This window comes from Solea senegalensis, linkage group LG8, assembly GCF_019176455.1.
Source record: "Solea senegalensis isolate Sse05_10M linkage group LG8, IFAPA_SoseM_1, whole genome shotgun sequence".
Lineage (NCBI taxonomy): Eukaryota > Metazoa > Chordata > Actinopteri > Pleuronectiformes > Soleidae > Solea > Solea senegalensis.
Genome location: NC_058028.1, coordinates 24,527,322 through 24,547,564, shown reverse-complemented (window position 1 = coordinate 24,547,564; position 20,243 = coordinate 24,527,322). Strand labels below are relative to the sequence as shown.

The following is a 20,243-nucleotide window of genomic DNA, read 5'->3' as shown; positions in this document are numbered from 1 at the left end:
TTTTAAAAGCCAACCGTGGAATATGATCCAGTTAAAACACTCAACACCACAAACATCAGTTCTCCCTATTCAATGTGCAGGCTGCATTGCTATCTGGGATGTTTTTGTATAGTTTTCTCCAAACTACAGTTTAAATACAGTATCAAAGACACAAAATACAACATCTGTCTCAAAGCAGGTTGTTATCAAGTAGCCTACAGTATAAAGAATACGTAACATAGTACAAGTGTATATAATGTATATATATATATATACATATACACACACTGCAGACGCTCACATAGTGAAGACTACGAAGGCCCCCCATACTCCAAGACAAAGCTGTTCTATTCACATTTAACAAGAATATCCAAAGATGCCATAAAACAGCACCCATACAAAAGTCACCAAAAATATATGCCATTATTAAGAGCTACCATGATTTTTTTTCCTTATATTTTTAAACTTTTAAATAAACCATAAGGACTGGAAAACATATACAACATCAAGTGTACATTGAAAAGGCGTGTCCTGTATAGAATCAAGATACTTTGAAACATTGCACATAAAGGGGAAAGCGTACAGAAGAGAGGAGAAGAGAGCATGCTGAACAACTGATCAAAGCTCTGCTTGGTGAGGAGCCATCGACAAATAAGGCCTTGACAGAAGAGATCACCACCTGGAGACATGCTCTCCACTTCACACAACAATATGAACATGCAACCTTAGAAAAGAAAAAAGAAAGAAGGAGCTGAAAAGAACCAGTCTTCTGATCCCAAAGCCTTGTTCCTTATTTCACAGATCAAATGGGCTCCTCGCCCGTTTGATTCACCTTCAGTCACATTTGAAACAAAACTAAATGATACATTCTTTTTTATATATGTATATCGATCTATCTATCTATATATATATATATGTATATATATGTATATATATATATATACATATAATCCGTCCTCCAGAGACAAAAGTAAAACCTTTAAAACACCACCTGTCCATTTATTGCACACCATTGGTTCACAAAAATATTTTGGGCACTTTGCATTTCGACAAACAGCAGCATTTCATTATAAAAACGTTTGAATACAGACACTCAAAGCAACAGATGACAAAAGAAGCATGACGTACAAATGGAGAATAGAAAACCTTTCTTTTTTCTTTTTTTTTTTCAAAATTGTGAAATTGTGCAACTTGAGTTTATAGGTCCATTTACTAAGGCTAGCCTCTTAAAAGCACAACATCATACAGTGTTTTCAGGGCCGGAACAGCAGGACCCCTTTGCTAAATAGCGTGGACCACTCGAAATGATTATCTCTTGATTTTATTCTGTGCAGTTTTTGATTGCCATGGCAAATCCCCAATGAGATAGAGGACATTTGGTCCTGTAAGAAAAAAGCTTGATATGTGCCCACATAGAAAAGGGGCAAATGGCACAACTTTGAAAAAGTGACTGACAGGATGGCACAGGGTAACACGAGCTCTTATTACGATAGCTCTTGTGTCACATTGATGTCCTTCTCACAGCAATATCCATCGTTACATTTACAATCAACCCTCGATGTGAGGGCATACATTCTGCTGCGAGAATCCTAAATTTGAGCCATTGGTTCTTCTCTCAGGGGACAACAGAAAATAAAAGATTTCATCCATTCACAGTCAGTAGCATTCAACTCATGGATCATCACCACGAGTATCATTATCCTCTCAAGATACAGGCACAAGCATGTCCAAGTACAGAACACAACACAGAAACAACACTGGTAACAGGGAGTTGGAGGTTTGACCTAAAAAAGGAAATTAAATTAGTAACATCAACAGCTACGGGTGATGGATAAGACCTTTGCTTACACAGCATATTTAAATGTGTCATTTATAATGATACGTCTCACAGTATTTGCATTCACATACGAGCGCGCTACTGTTACTTCCAAAGAAATACTATAACAAAACAAAACACAACGTCTTTGTCATCCGAAAAAAAGTCATCACATTCTATGTGTACAGTATCCCCTTCCTGCTTCCCTGTCAGCAGAACAGTCACTTCTAATCGTTTTAGTCAGGGAGATTTCCTCAGAGTAGCGTTTTCCGTTTATGAAAACATAGCATGAGGAAATGCTGGTAGTTAAAAATACACACTTTTGGGACAAAATGATATTGATACTAATCTCGAGTAATCACAAAAATAAATTGTTTAAGACCAAGACAATTGTGATGTACCTAAATCACTTCAACAGTCATGCAGCGCCTCAGAGCATCAGCAGTGTACCTTGGTTAACCAGGACAACCAGACTCTTATTGGATATCACAAATAACAACAACAAAGTGTGTTTGACATTGAAATTTGACAAGCAGGCCTACGTTCAAACTAGGCTGAAATGCTACATTTTTAGAACCCATCTGTGGCTACAACAACTGTAGATATGAAAAAACCTTGAAAAGTCAAATGAATAATGATGTTTTACATCAAATTTGGTCAGATCTTTTAAAGTTATTAAGAAACAAAATGCATCAGTGCTGATCTAAGTTTTTTTTAGTTTGATTTAAACAGTGTTCATTAAAAAAAAAACGTAATAGGTCAGAAAAATTATACTGCACAAACATCTAAAAGGGAATACTCTGTCAATACAATTTCAAGTTTGAAACATTTAAAAATGAAATGTTTTTGTCTTGATACTGATTAAAAAATGCACATACACACACCTGACGTATTTCACAACACCGAACTTACACAGCATTCAAATAGTAAAACTACAGTACAAGCTATTGCAATATAGATAATGTTGACATTGAACAGTTTGCCTATAGCAACGGCACTGAAGGAATAACAGAGTCTCTGCCCGTACAAACTACAAATAAAATACAAGTAGGTTTTTTTTTCTCCTTTAGCTCAGTTTGCAGACTTGATTTGTCGCCGTTGGCAAAGACGAGAGCTCTTCTTCCTCTACGGGTTACACATGGGAACTCAGGCACTTTCCAAAAATAGAGCAAGGCTTGGATTTAACAGACCTCAAACTGGCTAAGACAGAAATGACTTAAGCTAGCACTGCATTCACGTCATATGGGAAAAAAAATGACCTTCCGAAAAGCTGCTCATTACTTTGAAATTCCAATTTGGGGATGGACTAAAGACAGGGTCTATAATCTACTGAAATCTCACGTCACCAATCAGGAATCATATTGGCACAGCAATAATGAAATAATGTTTTCCTTTGCTGGATTTGGTTTGGAATAAAACATTAGGTCAAATAAGTGCATCTGAGTTGCATGTGGAAAGCAACACTAAGGCAACTGAAGTTTTCAGGTAACTTAAGTCATGGCGTCCAGATGGCTCCATATGTTCACGCTTCAACGTGTGTCTGACTCGTCGCTGTAAGCCATCATGGCACTCCCAACAGATATTCCCCATATGACATGGCTGCGAAATAAGACATGATGAGCAAGTGCGAGACTTGAATCATTCGATGGTGATAGAAACCAGCTCCTTGGCCTGGGCATGATGCTGCTGTTGCTGCTGCTGCTGCTGCTGCTGCTGCTGCTCTTCTTCAAAAGCCCCTTGGGAACTGCCATCTGCACTATTGTCCATCTTGGTCTCCTCCCTAACTGCTGCTGTCCCATCAGCATCCATCTTGAGGGAGGCTGGGGCTTCCAGAGGCTCAGGTGACAGGAAGCCGGAGGAACTCTCACAATTCTGGGTGGAGGAGGAGACCTGGGAGATGACGGGCGTCTGGACTGAGGAGGAGGACGAGGCGGCGGTGGTGCTGGAGGTGGAGGTGCTGCCTGGGTAGACTGGGTGATGCTGGGACTCCTCCAGCTCATACTGGACTCCCAGCACCTCCTCCTCCTCCTGCACCTGGCTCAGGTAGTCGGGCACGAGGAAATCACTGCAAAGATGAAGAGGACATGTTGAGTTCACTGTGCTTTGTGTTAAAACTTCATGTGCTGACTTTGTTCAGAATAAAATGTTAAGATCAAGTGTCACCATCCTCTGTGGCACAAACAATGGCTGAATCTGACAAACTGATCTAGAAAACAGCAACTTAGCAAGAAAAATACAAACTACACAAAAACCAGTGCAGTTAATATCTCTTTTTATGTGAAGACTGGGAGACTGAGCAACTGCATTGCCAGAGAATTTTCCATACTGTTATGATCTCAGGCAAGGATGCAGACACAATAAAACTTTAAGGAGTCAGTGTCCTGTTTGCTGACCTGTGAGGACTAGAGTGCACCACGTGCAAAAGTGGAGGAAATAACAACACACTTCGCTAAGACATTGTGTTCAGACATTGTGGACCAGGTAAAAACAAGGGTTAAGGGACATTCAAAGATGTAGAAAACACACACACACACACTACAAAACAATCAAAAAAAGGTTGTGCATTCTGGGGGTTTGTATGACCACACATTTAAACACCTTTACTTCAGCAAATGCAGCTGGTGCACTTCATGAACAGAGAACATAGCTATTACATAGATAAAGTAAAACTTTTAACTATTTTGTTCTTTATATATTTTGTTTACTATTTTACATCTTCTATCCAAATATAAAAAACGTAACTCATACATGTTGGAAACTGTTCCTGCAATATGATGTGGAGTTACTAATTTGATAGTGACGTGTTGTAAATCTCCATCACATCATATCTCAACTCAAATCACAATTGCAATATCTGTCCAAAAAAGATGCAATCACACATTTTCCTCAAATCCTTTAGCCCTAGTATGGGTCTGTCCAAAGGTAACAATCCATTATGTTGTTGTTTGTTTATGAAAAAAAGGGGAGATCAATTTATCCAGCCAAGACATACAGAACAACTGTGTGTAATGAACTGGCATTTTCTCTTCAGTTATTGGATGAAATATGAGCTTTGCTTTGAAGAACTTTAAAAAAAGCAGGTAGGCAGTGTTATGTTTGGACAGAGTTGGGCTTTCTCCCTCTGTCGTCTCAACACTGCTGTTGCTGCAGCTACACATTCTATCATAGACACATGAGAACCAAACATCAACCAAAACATCCCTCTCTTGGAAAGGAAATTAATTAACCAAGAATATTCCCCAAACTGTCTGAATACTCCTTCAAGTAAATGACATTAAAACTAACCAATAAATTAAGCCAAATACACGTGGTCTGAGCATTCACATCACCTGCATTAACCTTAAAAACAATTGTACACAACCAAATCTAACCTCAGGTATTAAAATCTAATCCAGGTGAGATCTGAGTAAATAATGGGCTCAGTGTCCCCGAACTCCTCACCTGCTCTGGAAGTAGTTTGCTAGTTCGGATGCCTCATGGTTCAGACTCCTCAGGTGTACAATTAAATTGCCAGAGTTGGTGAACATGGCGCCGCACGTTTTGCACTCATAAATCCGCGGCTTGCGGATTATGTGTCGGGAGACCCTCATGTGGTGCTTATATTCACCGAAGGACGTGAATGTGGCGCTACAAATCTGGCACCGGAAACAGCGTTTACCTTCGTGCTTCAGCCGATGCATCTTTAGGGAGTAGGCCCGTGTGAACTTTTTCCCACAGCGGTCACACTGGAAAGGCTTAATGCCTGAGGGAAGGGGAGAAAAAACTATGCTTAGCTCGACTGCACAGTAGCAGCAAACAAGTATGTGTGTGTGTGTTGGTCTAACCACACAGTCAGTCTCAACTGTTTTCCAAATCAGTGTTTTCCTGAATGCCCAGGAACCCAGGACCAAAGAGCCTCATCCACTCCTCACTGAGCTACATACAAGATGTTGGAAAGTAAAGGAAGCCAGTTTCATTTAACCTTATGTTTACATGTCAGTTAGCAAAATTGCTATTGATAACAACAGTTATAGGTAAGGATTTGAAACAAAAAATCATAAAATGTAAATGTGTAGTCAATTTGTTATCAGATCCAAAAGCAACTAAGTCCTGAATCTATAATGCAGTTTTCTTAGTTTCTTTGTTTATGTGTCTCACAAACAGCCTACCAAAACAGATTCACAGATAAATGGCTTTATCGGGCTACATTTTACACAACAAAATACATGTTTACATATTTCTCAGGCTTTGACGGTGTTGCATCAGCTAATCACAGCTAATAGTGCCTCAGTTTTATATACTCAAATACAGTGTACATTCATGTTTAAGTATTTCGTTCACAGTTTCCCATGTTTTGCTATGTTGTAGGTGACAGACAGACAAGTGCAAGTTTTCTGCAGTGAACACACGTACATAATTACTGTTATCTTTCAGTTGCTCAGAAATATTTTATAATTTATTCCCAAATAGCAGACGTGTGCTTTGGCACTGAACTGAAAGGTTTCTGCACATTTTCATGTCCCCATGAGTGTGCACTTCGAACTGCCTGGCCTTTTATAAACAGGCTTGCGAAACACAACACAATTATCCACGGGTGCTTTAGAATTACAGCTTTTGACATAAAATGTTGCTTTTCATTTATCCACAATGTAAATCAAACTGCACATTAAAATGTTTTGATATCATTCATGTTGTTTTTCCCACTGCAGGCAGACAATGTTTTGATAGAGATTAAAATCTATAATCTGCCTCTTGCATAATGCTGTTGCTAAGTACAGGCTAAGAATTAGGTCTTTGGCTTTTTTCAAAGTTGAAAAAGACTATGCAACTCAATTTCTCTATGAGGCAGTAAATGCTATTTATGACACTTTTTATAACCTCACATCATGTCAGGTGTCACTACACATGAATACAGATGCAACATTAAATCCAGCAGAATTGTTATGTGCATAAATGAGGACAACATTATAATGTGTTCAGTGTCTACATCATCCAAAAGTAAACAAGGATTTAAGACATTTTAGAACAGGCATACTTTCAAAAATGTCCTCTGAATGTCCTCACATGTGAGACACACAGCCTATATATGGTTTGCACTGTTCTTCCACCCCTTTGTGCCCCTTTTTGGAGTATTTTTGCAATAATTGAAAAAAATGAATATATGAACCCCTGACCAGTAGTTAAAGAGCAACTGATGAGGGACATTAGTAATATGACTAAAGACAAAAGTTCATACTCATATACTAGGTTTTGATACAGAGGGAAAATGTGTGGAATAATAAAAAAAAATCTCTGTCTCTGTGCTGCATGAATTTTGATTTAGTATGTCCAAATATGCAATCGGATTGCAATGATAAATTAGTAGTTCTTGTTTTTTTGTTTTTATTTTTCAAAAGTTGCACAATACTACTTCTTGTTGATCTTTAGCAGAAAAATTACTTTAGCTCCTCAACTCATAAATTGCTGTTGGATACAATACACATATAAAATATTTTTGTGTTTATTAGCAAAGTTTTAATTATTCCATTTCACCTACCGGAGTGTATGAGCATGTGCTGCTTGAGATTTTGAATGCGTGTGAATCGGACTCCGCAGGTTGGACACTGAAAGGGCCGGTCAGGGCCGTTGGTTCCAGGTCGGGCTGAAGGGCTGATATAGAGGTGATATGGATACTGAATACCTTCCAACCTGAGACACAAAAGATTTGAAAATTTGTATGTGCTTTTCTTAAGCGTTTTCCAGTTTGCCTTTATGAAGAACACAGCAGGAGGTTGTCTGGCACAGACGCTTCACAACAGCAGGAACATTTCTGGGCATGTGTTGAGCATACAGGAAGCAGGATACTCGCCCACTCGCTGGCTGAGTATTTTCCAGAGATAATCCTGCTGTGTTCTCACATAAGCTAATGCAGACTTTTTTCAATGGACGTTTGACTAGGGGGCTGGCAGGAAAAGTGCCGGAAAATGTCCGGAGTAACAATTGCAACCTTTAAATTTAGCTCCTCTGGACAATTTGAAAATGTCTGCCCTTAGGTGCATGTCTGGGTGCAGATTTATGGTAAAACGTAAGAAAGAAAGAAAAAAGTGTGGGTTGCGAGTGGTCATGAAAATATATATGTTTTTACTTTCAATTTTGTAATTCAGCATCAATTATCAGCAGTCATAAAGTCATGGAGTAAAGGGCAATGAGATTTTATTATCAGACTTTAAACTGGGCTGTGGCATTCTAGCTTGAAAATGGGTGATGTATCAGAATAAATTAATAGCATCCACTCCATGTTAATTAAGACACTTCTTGACACATAAAAATTACTTCTCAGTAAATGGCAATTTGTTTTTAAAAACCTAAATATCTATGTCAAGATATTAACGATTTATGTCTGCCATTTCAACATGATGACTAAATCTTTTATCTACACAAGTATGACTGATACACACAGGGATGAGCCTTAAGTCTTTACATGTGTTATATGTGCTGCCTGTGACTTGCCTTGCTGCAAGTTGCAACAAATCATGATACCTTTCATCATCCTCTACATGTCCTCCAGCATTAGAGGTGCTCTGCATTGATGGCAATCCCTCAGACACTCCTTCATCCATCGACCCTGAAAAGATACAAAAGAAAATTATTCGTATGGAAGGCGTCTATTGAATGTCTGACTATGGAATAAAGCCGAGAGTGTGTCATTGTGGATGGAGTTAGGCTAATAATCAAATACTTTGAAGGCTAATCCCCCATTTATGGATTGATGCTGCTGGACACAAATGCACCAACTGTGCTATTCAACACTTAATGGAAAAACATATTACCAATGTTTCCATGTTCCATCTATTTTGATACAGCGTTTGAGCTACTGAACAAGAACATTTTCCACTAATAGAAACCCACTACCGAAGGTTTGTTTGCATGTCCCACAACGCTACACAGGGATAACTGGGTCAGGATACAGATACAACTGTAAAAGTGTGAGAATGAGTCACACTGACACACCGCTGTCATTTTTCTTTCATTATATTGTATATACTCATGTAAGTTTAGACCAAGGGTGAATTATAAAGCTGCTTCCTGAGATGCACTGAAGTCTGGATATTCTCCAGAGATTGTCTGGAGATTTTCTGGAGGGGCTGTGTATATGATGGCTAATGTCCCAAGAAGTCTTGGCAAATATTGTCCAGAGATTCTCCTTCCAGCTCCATAGTGTGATCTCCAGTTAATGTCTTAGTGAACTCATGTAAGAATGTGGCAAGAGAAACTTGGGAGAACATTTTTTTAAGACAACATGAAACATGCAAAAATAACTCTCAACACAGCTGATTAGTAAATGAGAGAACAATTACCCACCTATAGAGGAAGACTGTGGACTGATGAGGAGCTCCTCTTGCACCTGATCACTCCCTGGCACTGTCTGCTGGTCACTCAGTGAGCTCTGGGAGGCACTTACTGGCTGAGAAGTTGCCTCTTGGGCCTCCTCATCACTGAGGCGCTCCACTTTCACCCTCACATCTTCCTCTTCTGCTGGCACTGGTGACGACACAGCCTTAGAGCTCTCACATGTCAGGAAGTCACTGAGACGCCGGCCAACCACCACCTCTGAGGCTCCTGAAGTGCCCTGTTCTATACACCGAGGACTCTCCACCAGCTTTGATTTGTCTGGATGGAACCGCCGGTCAATGCCGAATGGAAAAGTCCATGGGAAGGCCAGGGAGGACTCTACTGGCTGGGCTGTGCTGTCTGAGAATGAAGGGGACGGATTGGGGATCTGAGGCGAGGTGGTGACGACCTGTGTGGTGCATTTGAGTGGACTCTCCGGTGATGCCATAGTTACAAAGCTCTTGCGCTTCCGTCGTGATTCGCGGCATATGGGAACGTTTCTCTCCATCACGCTGCAGTCGGACGACACGGGCGACACACTGCCGTCTAAGTGCGTAAGGGCACAGTGTGATGAGGCACTCTCTTGTGCTGACTCATGTGGTTTGTCTGCCGTCAAGTTGTTGTTGTTGTTGTTGTTACCCGGACTCCACAGAATACTTGACTTCATAAACTCTGAGCATGTGCTTGCCACAGCAAACATTTGCATATAACTTGCTGCTGCCAGGACGTCTATGATATTTTCCGTGCTGATGGAGAGGGTCGATGTGTACGCATATTCCAAAAGAGGAGAGAAGCCACTAACAGTCACATGATGAAGGTCCAATACAAACTTGTCCTCCTCCTCCGGCCGGCCCACCAGTTTGGAGCGGAAGAATTCACTGCAGCAGGCGAGGACCACTTTGTGGGCCAAGAAAAGCTTGTCTTGGACACGTATGGTGACATCACATAAGTGACCCTGATTGCGTAGGTCATTCAGCTTCTCCAGCATCTCCTGGCTGTGGGAGGTCGAACTGTGGGTGAAGGTTTTGACTCCCATGTTGGAGTCACCTCTTGACTTTGTCCAGGAAATGGTTCCTACAAGGGGAGATGAAGAAAAAAATAGTCAAGTTGAGTCTGAAAAACCTATACCATATGACATGGTAGGATAAGAAAAAACATTTGTGTTGTGCTTTGGCATTATTATATACAGTAAAGTACTAGACATGAAAGAATCATTAAGTGTCCAATGATTACCTGACACAACCTAAACCAGCATTAGAGAAACAGGTGTGAAATAGCAGATATCACAATGGACTCCTATTCAGCCAAGTACAAAGAAAAAACAAGTTGTCAAACAATATCAGTCTCAAAAAGGTGATAAAAGTCTACTTCATTGTGGAAGGCCTTGGGCGCACGTAGACAGAAATCCTAAGGTGTTCTCTGAGCTCTGGAGGGAAGGAAAGGTAAAGGGGGGGCATGGAGAAAAAAATGCCAAGTTATGTAACAACAATCAAAGCAGATGAGCAGCGATGCGAGCCAGACGCATGTGGAGGCCAGTGCACTACAGGATGCTCAGCAGCTGTCTGCGAGACATGTGGATTCTTTGAGGCATGAGATTTTCCATCAAACAAAAGCTCATGAGAAGGGGCTCTCGGAGGGAGAGCGAATTCTCCGTCTCACACACACACAGACCGAGGAAAGAGAAAATACTCCTGGGGTATGTTGGCCCAGTGAAGACAAAGTGAATTATAGACCTAGGCTGTGGTGGTGCAATGAGAGAGTGCCTAACCTGAACCAGCAAACCAGGCTAATAGAGAGGAGCTTTGATTTCACTGTGAGGTTTTCATAGGGCTATAATGTCTCCTGAAGGAGCTTTATCCATCTACGTGATCTCCATTTTGGATCTTCATGATACATCAGGGTGTTTTTTTAAGTACCTGAACCAGAGAAAGGGGTGGTATCTTTTTTTCAGGATTTATTTTCTCAAGGTGACATTATAAAAACAAATTCAAATTATTATCATTTGTTGATCCTTGGTCCTTGTTGATCCTAAGTCCTTCGGCTGATGATCAGATTAATGACAATCTTACATCTTAAAAAGGCCATGTCGTGACATCTTCTGTTTGCTTCTTTGTAAGGTTATAATAAACTGAATAACCAGAAAATACTCTTCTTCTTCTTTTCCTTTCGGCTGCTCCCTTCAGGGGTCACCACAGCAAATCAACCTCCTCCATCTCACCCTGTTCTCTGTATCCCCCTCTCTCACACCAACTAACTTCATGTCCTCTTTCACTACATCCATAAACCTTCTCTTTAGTCTTCCTCTAGACCTCCTGCCTGGCAGGTCCAATTCCAGCATTCTTCTACCAATATAATCACTATCCTTCCTCTGTACATGACCAAACCACTGTCATCTGCAAACATCATAGTCCATGGAGATTCCTGTCTAACCTAATCTGTCAGTCTGTCCATCACCACCACAAACAAGAAGGGAACCCTGATGTAGTCACACCTCCACCTTGAACTTCTCTGGCACACCTACAGCACACCTCGTCGCTGTCTCACAGTTGGCATACATGTCCTGTACCAGTCTAACATACTTCTCTGCCACTCCAGACTTCCTCATACAGTACCATAGTTCCTCTCTTGGCACCCTGTCATAGGCTTTTTCCAGATCTACAAAGGCACAATGCAGCTCCCTCTGACCTTCTCTGTATTTCTCTACCAGCATTCTTAAAGCAAATACTGCAACTGTAGTACTCTTTCTAGGCACAAAACCATACTGTTGCTCACAAATGCCGACTTCTGCTGTCAGTCTAGTTTCCACTACTCTTTCCCATAGCTTCATTGTATGGCTCATTATTCCTCTGTAGTTACTGCAATTCTGAACATCTCAGCTTATTCTTAAAAATGGGCACCATCAAACTTCTTCTCCATTCCTCAGGCATCCCCTCACTAAGATCCTGGTGAATAGTCTAACCAGAAACTCTACTGCCTCCTCTCCTAGACACTTCCATACCTCCACAGATATATCAACAGAACCAACTGCCTTTCCATTCTTCATCCTCTTCAGTGCCCCCCTAACTCCAGCTTTACTTATCTCTGCTACTTCATGGTTCACAGTTGTCACTTCTTCTACCATTTGCTCTCTTTCATTTTCCTCATTCATTAGCTCTTCAAAGTATTCTTTCCATCTTCCCATTACTTCTGTGGCACCTGTCAACACATGTCCCTCTCTATCCTTAATCACCCAAACCTGCTGGACGTCTTTTCCATCTCTATCTCTCTGTTTTGCCAACCTGTATAAATCATTCTCTCCCTACTTACTTTCCAACCTAGCATACAAGTCATCATATGCCCTTTGTTTGGCCTTTGCCACCTCTACCGTTACCTTGTGCTGCATCTCCCTGTACTCCTGCCTGCTCTCTTCAGTCTCCTCAGTGTCCCACTTTTTCTTTTCTAATCTCTTTCTCTTTATATACTCCTGCACTTCCCCATTCCACCACCAAGTCTCCTTATCTACTGTCCTTCCAGACGACACACCAAGTACTCTCCTACCTGTCTCCCTGATTAGTTGAGTTGAGATTCTTTCTCAACTCCTCCCTGAAAACTGCTGAGTGATATTTGATGTTTTTACCTGTGTTGTATTTATCTTTAGGTAGGGACTGCAGATGTAAATTAGCCCAAGGCTAACTCTGGTGTAATGCATCAAATGGTGACATTTATGTTTTTAATTGCACATGGTCCCTTTCAAATCAAATCAAATCAAATCAAATCAAATCAAATCAAAACCATAGAACAGTCCTCTCTTTTCAGCTTCCACCACTTTGTTCTTTGTTCTGTCTTTGTCCTCTTCGTCTTCCTTGACACCAGATTCATCCTGCAAACCACATCCTATGCTGACTTGCTACACTCTCACCCACCACTACTTTGCAGTCACTGATCTCCTTCAGATTACATCGTCTATCCTACCTCCACTCTTATAAATTACCCTATCAGCTCATGCCTCTTCTGGAAAAAAGTATTCACTACAGCCATTTCCATCCTTTTTGCAAAGTCTACCACCATTTGTCCCTCTGTGTTCCTGTCTTGGATACCAAACCTGCCCATCACTTCTTCATCACCTCTATTTCCTGCATCAACAAGTCCATTGAAGTCTGCACCAATTACCACTCTCTCACCTCTGGGGATATTCTGCATCACTTCATCTAACTCACTCCAGAATGTTTCCTTCTCCTCTAATTCACATCCCACCAGTGGGGCATAGCCACTAATAACATTTAACATCACACCTTTAATATCAAGCTTCAGACTCATCAGTCTATCTGACACTCTTTTCACTTCCAGGACATTCCTAACAAACTCCTCCTTTAGGATAACCCCTACTCCATTTCTCTTCCTATCAATACCATAGTAGTACAACTTAAAACCTGCACCTAAGCGTCTCACCTTGCTACCTTTCCACCCGGTCTCCTGGACACACACCCACCGTCCTTCTCTGCATCATGTCACTCAACTCTCCAGCTTTTCCCGTCATCTTCCCAATATTTAAAGTCCCTACTCTCAGTCCCAGACTCTTGCCTTTCCTCTTTTCTTTTCTCAATAACCAGAAACTACTGAATACTATTATTCTGATGACAAATTCATCAAGAAATAGAATCTGAAAACCTTTCCCTGGTTGCAGGTTGTCCTCATTTTAATGTTTATGTTCCACTAAACTGTACACTGAGAACCTGCTGTGTTCTCTTTCCGTCTTTGGGTCAGAAAAGTAAGCCATTTGAAGGCCTTCCTGGGCCAATTCATACACTACAAGATCAACTGATTAATCATTGGTTATGTAACCAAGCGTCAGCAACAAAAAAAAACATCCAAATCCACCAGATATATTTATTATGGCAATAGAGCCGGAGCCTGTATCACAAATTGGGATTAGTGGGTTTTCCATCCATCTTTGGGTTTATCTCTGGTTTTCCTGTATCTCATAGCTGGCTCACTCTTAAGTGAAGTTAATCGGCAAGGCAACTTATACAGGAAAATGAATATGGATTTATTTTTCCAAGAGTCTATTTTTTTTAGGTGTACATGTTCAAAACAATTGAGAAAGAAAAAACACAAAACCTCCACCACTTACAGGACAATCAGCAGATGCTTCTGATAAGTACAGCACAGTCACTTTAATGAGCATACTGTAAATATGGCAGGAAAATCTGTTAATCAGTTCATCTCCACTGTTGAAACATCGATATAGACCACTGGTAATATAGCTTTAGATCACAGGCAGGACACATTTCTGCAGTTTCTGATAAGAGACATAAAACATATGCATACATACATATATAATCATGATAAATATATCAACATTATTAAAGACCAAGTTATGCTCCTTGAGTAAATGTTCAAGAAACTGTCCGATACAATTCATGCTTTTAAACAGAGAAATATTCCACAAAATCAAACAGAAAAACGTTCACTTGTATCCAAGGCTGGGCAATAATTCAACAACAATATATACTGCAATATAATGTTGTTCAATAAGGATCAATGTGTAGCAATACCATAATTATGAACTGTGCAAACACATGTTGGAATGTTTTGCCTAAGATTTGCAAAATGCTTGGTGAACAAGTGTTTATTGATTTGTCTATGCAGAATTTTAAAACCAGAATTAATTGTTTTCTTCAACTTTCACTACGAGGCAACACTTATTTTATAAAAAAATAAAAGATTTAAAAACAATGAGCCATCTATTAAAATTGTTCTTTAAAATTAGAATTGTTCTTTATCATGGATCACTTTATTGTATGTAGAACTGATACATAAATGTTTCCTGTGTTTTGATTGATTACGAGTCAGACTTTTGACAGGGTTTTAACTATTTTTAGTTTTCAAAATTATTTAAATTCAACGAGGGTTGGTTAACACACTGATCACGCTTCTTCGTACTTCTTAGCCCTTATACTTTTATTCTGTTTACATCACGTCCTAACAAAGACACCACAGACGCTGTGCAGGAACAAACGCCAGACTGGAATGTCAAAAAAGTGTTCACAGTGTGAAGACAGGAGAAGACAAGCCTGTGTTACATGATATCTGATGATCAAGCTCCATTACAAACATGTTTCTAGCAACAATCACGACTAAGCAAACGCGAGCTAAAAGCGTCAAGTACCACCAAAAGCACATCCGGTTTGAACTGTCAAAATAAAAGAAAGGTAAATATCATAACACTTCAATGATGTATATCTATTTAAATCAATTTATTAAAACATTGTCTAATTGGCTGTACCAACAATTCATTATTATACACTGTGGCTAAAAATGTAGCGAAAAAGGATCTTTTGTTTTCACCACCAACAGATCTGTCTTGTTTGACATTATTTACCTGTTCACTACATGTTGGTCTATATTTTTTCACTTCGGTTCATTGATACGTACATACACTCTTATAATATACAGAAACGCGAACTTACACTTTCAAAACAAGTGTAAACAAAGTAATTTATTCTGAAAGCCACTCTGCCACGGCCCCGGTTTGACCGTGGACATCACCGCAGCTGCAGCACATTAGCTCCCATTAGCTACCAAGCTAGCGCTAGCCAAAGCGTCACGGCGTTATTGGTTGTTTTTTCCTCTGACAGCTTCGACAACAATGCAGCGTGACACAATCGCAGGCGGCGGGATTAGAGTAACGAGACAGTGTGTATGGAAGCGCTTTACCTTGCTGGGTTAGGCCTGCGGTCACGACCGGGCCTCTGGATGCGAACAGCTCAGCTGACAAAAAGGCAGCGACGGTTGGAGACAGCGGTGCGCCCTGCTGCTCCGCACCGCTCACTCACATTCCTCCTCACGCTGCTCAGGCAGTTGTTACGCTGCCACCCGCCAAAGCACGCAGTCACTAAGTAACCCTCGCATGAATTCACAACTCGCTCGCTGGCATTCTAAGTTTCCGAAGTGTCGTTTTTTTAAGTCCTTTGTGCTCCCAGCTGCCTTTTCTGTCTTCTATTTTTATGCCCACAATGCAACGCGCATCCCTCACTGTACTGTACTGGAAGAAACAGGAAGTACAACACTACAACTCTGATACTTTCTCATGAATTCACTTTGTCAACACTGATTCACATGCAAATGTGTGACCTCCTGCTAACCTTTTCAGATGTTTTTACTCTCTCTTAAGCCATCTAGACTCTTGAAATTTAGAAAAGGTCAGCTCCTGACATGTACATGATGGAGGTGAAACTTGTGTGCATACTTCACAAAATGTAGCTTTGATTTGATTTACTTTGCAAAATAAAAGACACAATAAAGACAAGGACTTTTTAAATAAAGTGTATTGGTTGGATGTATTTGAAACCTCACACAAGTCTCACAGTAGACAATATGCATAGTCTATTGATTACATAACAATTATAGTTATAAAACCACCAAAATACAATACATGAATATATATTGTTATTAAAAATGACTTCAGTCTTGACCTGTGCCAGTCTACAATACTCTAAGAAAATGTCTGCTATTTTATTTCACCATTTGAAAGTTCCTTCCTTTCTACAAGGACACTGAAGTTTGGTAAAACTGTCGCTCCCTGCACCAAAGTCCAGAGAAAAGCTGACTTTTTAGGGACATGGGAGCTGCGGGTCCACTGCTGCCTGAGTCACTTTGGTAAATCTGAACAAAATATTCGTTCACAATGTGTCTTTGCAGTGACTCATACAACCACACTTCAAGAATCAACTTAACCCCTATTGAAAAAAGGCCACTTTCCCAGCAATAAATGGAATCTCTTCTGCAGGTCACCGTGCGAAGTGACATAATACTGAGTTAACAGAACAGCAACACAAAAACATCAGGTAGACACAGTTGAAGAAATAACAGATATTTACAAAAAGTTAACAAAACTGTTTGTACCACATGGGCTTATATATGTCTATATTGATCACTGAGTAATTGTTACACCTCTATTTATAGTTAATGTTCTGGATCAGACATCAGGTGCCACGTAACAGCACCATAGAATCAGAATAGTTGAAAACAGCTTGTGCCACAGCTCAGAAAATAATGCACTAATGCACAACGCAGATGCTTCCTTTTTATTCACAGGTAACAGAAGCAAGGGCAGATTGTAACTAGAGCAAGAGGAACCATCAGCAGGCAGAGGAGCAATCAGCAAAAAGAAGCCAGCGGTGTCCAAAACATGCAGAAGGTCAAAAACTTGCAGGTAGGAACAAATATTTGGAAAACTACAGCTGGAATGGCACAAAATAGCCAAGCACTGAAAGTGGACCAGGATGAGGGAGATGAGAAGAAACGTGGGGTTAGAGCAGAGTAATCGGGAGAGGCTGGGTGTGAAGTATTCAAATCCTTAACTCATTTAAAATATATTTAAAAGTACATAGGTCTGTTGCCTGTCTCTGTATCTCCATGTAAGCAGGTGTGTACCGAGGATCAGGGATTTGCTCTCTGTATGTAATTTAGAGTATAGACTTGTGGCTTCTATTTTGGTTTATTCAGTGAGACATAGGATCTGTTTTTGGAGTTCATGGAAACAGAAAGCATGGTTTGTCCAACTGACTGATGTTTCAGTGAATTAAACAGTGTGGGCAGCAGGTGAAGACGGTGGAGGTAGTTTTAACTGCACTTTTGTTTTGTACACCAGGACACCAGATAAATCTGAGGAGCTGACAGTAAAAGGAGAAAAGCAATATTCTAAAACATACATCTGTTTTCACTTCTCATCCTTTTAGTCTATTCTTTGAGTTTTTGGTGAGATATTTGAACTTTTTTTTCTTTTTTTAAATGAAAACATGTGAGAAGTTAAGAGGGGGGTAAAAGAACTAGCTGTTGGAACTGTTGACAGTCCACAGACGTCTGAAATGTGACCCAGACTACACACCATTTGTGAAAAAATAGAAGAAGCCAAACAGGTTGGAAAACCACTGGTGTAATCTTCAAATCGGTAGCAGGTAGGAGCACTGGAAAATAGTTGATTGTTCAGTTTCATCTGCATGTTATTAAAATACTCACGTTTTGGGATCACAGCTCTCTGTCCTGAGCACTCGTTTCATGTGTGACAGTCAGATGACCCGAGACAATTTTTCCATCTCTGAAATTCTCTTCTGACACTGACATGTGTTTTGTGTCCTTTATTGTCCAAGTCTCTTAGCCACTCTCTGAACAAAGCCTCCTGTGGCCATACAGATTTAACTGTGAGGCTGTAGACAGAGTTCAGCGAAGGTGCTGACATGCTGTTCTCTCTATGATCACTTGATTTACATAACGTTGAAAGGTTATTTTGGAATTTTGATCAATAATGGCGTCATTCAGACCCACTTTTGACATTGTCCTGATCAGTATGGACAGCCTTAAGTGTGGCTGTTAACACCTGAAAGTGCATGTCCTGTGAACACATGATGGGATCTGGCGTCCCCACTCTTTAATCAAGTGCACACTGATGTTTCAAGAACACATTTTTGTTTTTAAGGAGTCCGACTGTACAGATGTGTCTACAGTCTCTCTCTCTCTCTCTCTCTCCCTCTCTATCTGTGTGCACATGCTTGTGCAAGTGACAGAGAGTGAGGCAGAGGAAAAAGAGATGAGGTGCCAGATTGAATCAAAAGTCTCTAGCACCAATGGTCTAATGGCAGTTGATAATAATATGAGCACAGATTGGTGCAAAAAATCCATGAAACCACCTTGGATCAGATGATGTCAGCTGAAGAGGATGGCACCAATTCATCCTGAAGACAGATTGCTTTTTATGTATCTCAGGAATGTCTCCACATGCATCTTCAAACCACCTCCTCATTCATTCATTTCAATCAATTCATCCTCTTGAAGGTTGTGGGGGGGAGCTGGCACCAATCCCAGCTGACACAAAAAGAAAGGTGTGGCTCACCCTGCCCTGCAGATCTCCAGTCCATCATAAGGCCAACACGTACAGAGATTTACACTCACATTCACACCTATGATACATTTAGATCGACATGTCTGATGGATTCTCATGGATTATTGGAGGAAGTCAGAGAACCCGGAGACAACCACTCACACAAAACATGGGAACATGGCAAAAGACCTCCAGGCGGTAAGGTGTAGATGTCCACTTCAATTTTTTTTTAACTTACTATGATCTGAACTGGAGAACTTCTTGCTGTGAGGCAATACTACTAGCCATTGCACTAATACCATAGTACTTCCAAATGGTTTCTGTGATCAGATCAGAGGATGCATTCAGGATGTATTGGTAGTGTAGTCTGCATGTGATCGGATCACTCACTCATGATACTGTAGATGCTAATATCAGGTCAGAATGGGGTCAATGCCAAAAAAATTCATGAATCCTGTTCCTGTTTCCTCACAGTATCAGGTGTTAAGTGTACACTGAGCTGTTTTAATGTAAGTAAGCACGAAATGTCAACGACAGACCTCTAAAAAACATAGCAGCAGTTGTGGTAAAATCCCAGACATCATCCACTTTTTCCATTTTCTTTAAGTCTGATGGCTATGAAAGTAACAAATAGTGTGATGTGTTGTACTTTAAAAATAAATTGTTAAATACATTTAACCAAACCAAATTCTGCAATGATTTCATGACCTTACTGGTATTTGTGGTCCATTATTATTTTCACATTTACCAAGCCCAGACAGCTGTGAATGGAATAAGACCAACATTAAAAATAGGACATTAAGCTACTGTTGTTGCCTGTTGTACGGAGGTTCCTCCCTAACTGCATCAGCTTCTGAGACATGGTTTCTGTCTTTATTTCATATTTGGAGAGAAACCATTCCAGTGTGGGAGGATTTTTGATTTACAGAACATCTTAAGGGCTTTCACTTGGTAAAAAATGAGCCATAATATCTGCCTCGCCCAGCTGTTAAACGCCATCAACCCACCGAGAAGAATTCCATTTCTCTGGCTTTCAATGGTAATGGTTTGAAACAACACTTCGGAAAACTTCAATATCCATGAGGGATTTATGGGTGATTTTGAAGAATGACTTCTGATAATTAAACCTGGCTTTTGTGCAGAATAGAGGGTTCTCTCCACTGTTTTGGTAGCAGATGTTTGAAGAAGTGTTTCCTTTTGGTTGCCATGGACGATAAGGATCAGTTTAAGACAACAAAG

General features: G+C 40.4%; 1 protein-coding gene across 3 annotated transcripts; it reads right to left on the bottom strand.

Moving 5' to 3' along the window:
- Window positions 1-957: 957 nt before the first annotated feature.
- Window positions 958-16,391, bottom strand: zbtb44 (zinc finger and BTB domain containing 44). 3 transcript variants are annotated; one of them, XM_044032023.1, is made up of 6 exons: window positions 15,842-16,391; window positions 9,116-10,219; window positions 8,264-8,378; window positions 7,311-7,462; window positions 5,237-5,537; window positions 958-3,860 (listed from the first exon to the last, which is right to left on the bottom strand). In XM_044032023.1, the coding sequence occupies exons 2-6, from the start codon at window positions 10,179-10,181 to the stop codon at window positions 3,434-3,436; spliced, it is 2,061 nt and encodes a 686-aa protein (XP_043887958.1). In that variant the 5' UTR covers window positions 10,182-10,219; window positions 15,842-16,391; the 3' UTR covers window positions 958-3,433. The 3 variants fall into 3 exon arrangements, with proteins under 3 accessions (XP_043887958.1, XP_043887959.1, XP_043887960.1); XM_044032024.1 differs by having other exon boundaries at window positions 8,294-8,378; XM_044032025.1 differs by having other exon boundaries at window positions 3,765-3,860; window positions 5,454-5,537.
- Between the last annotated feature and the right edge of the window lie 3,852 nt (window positions 16,392-20,243).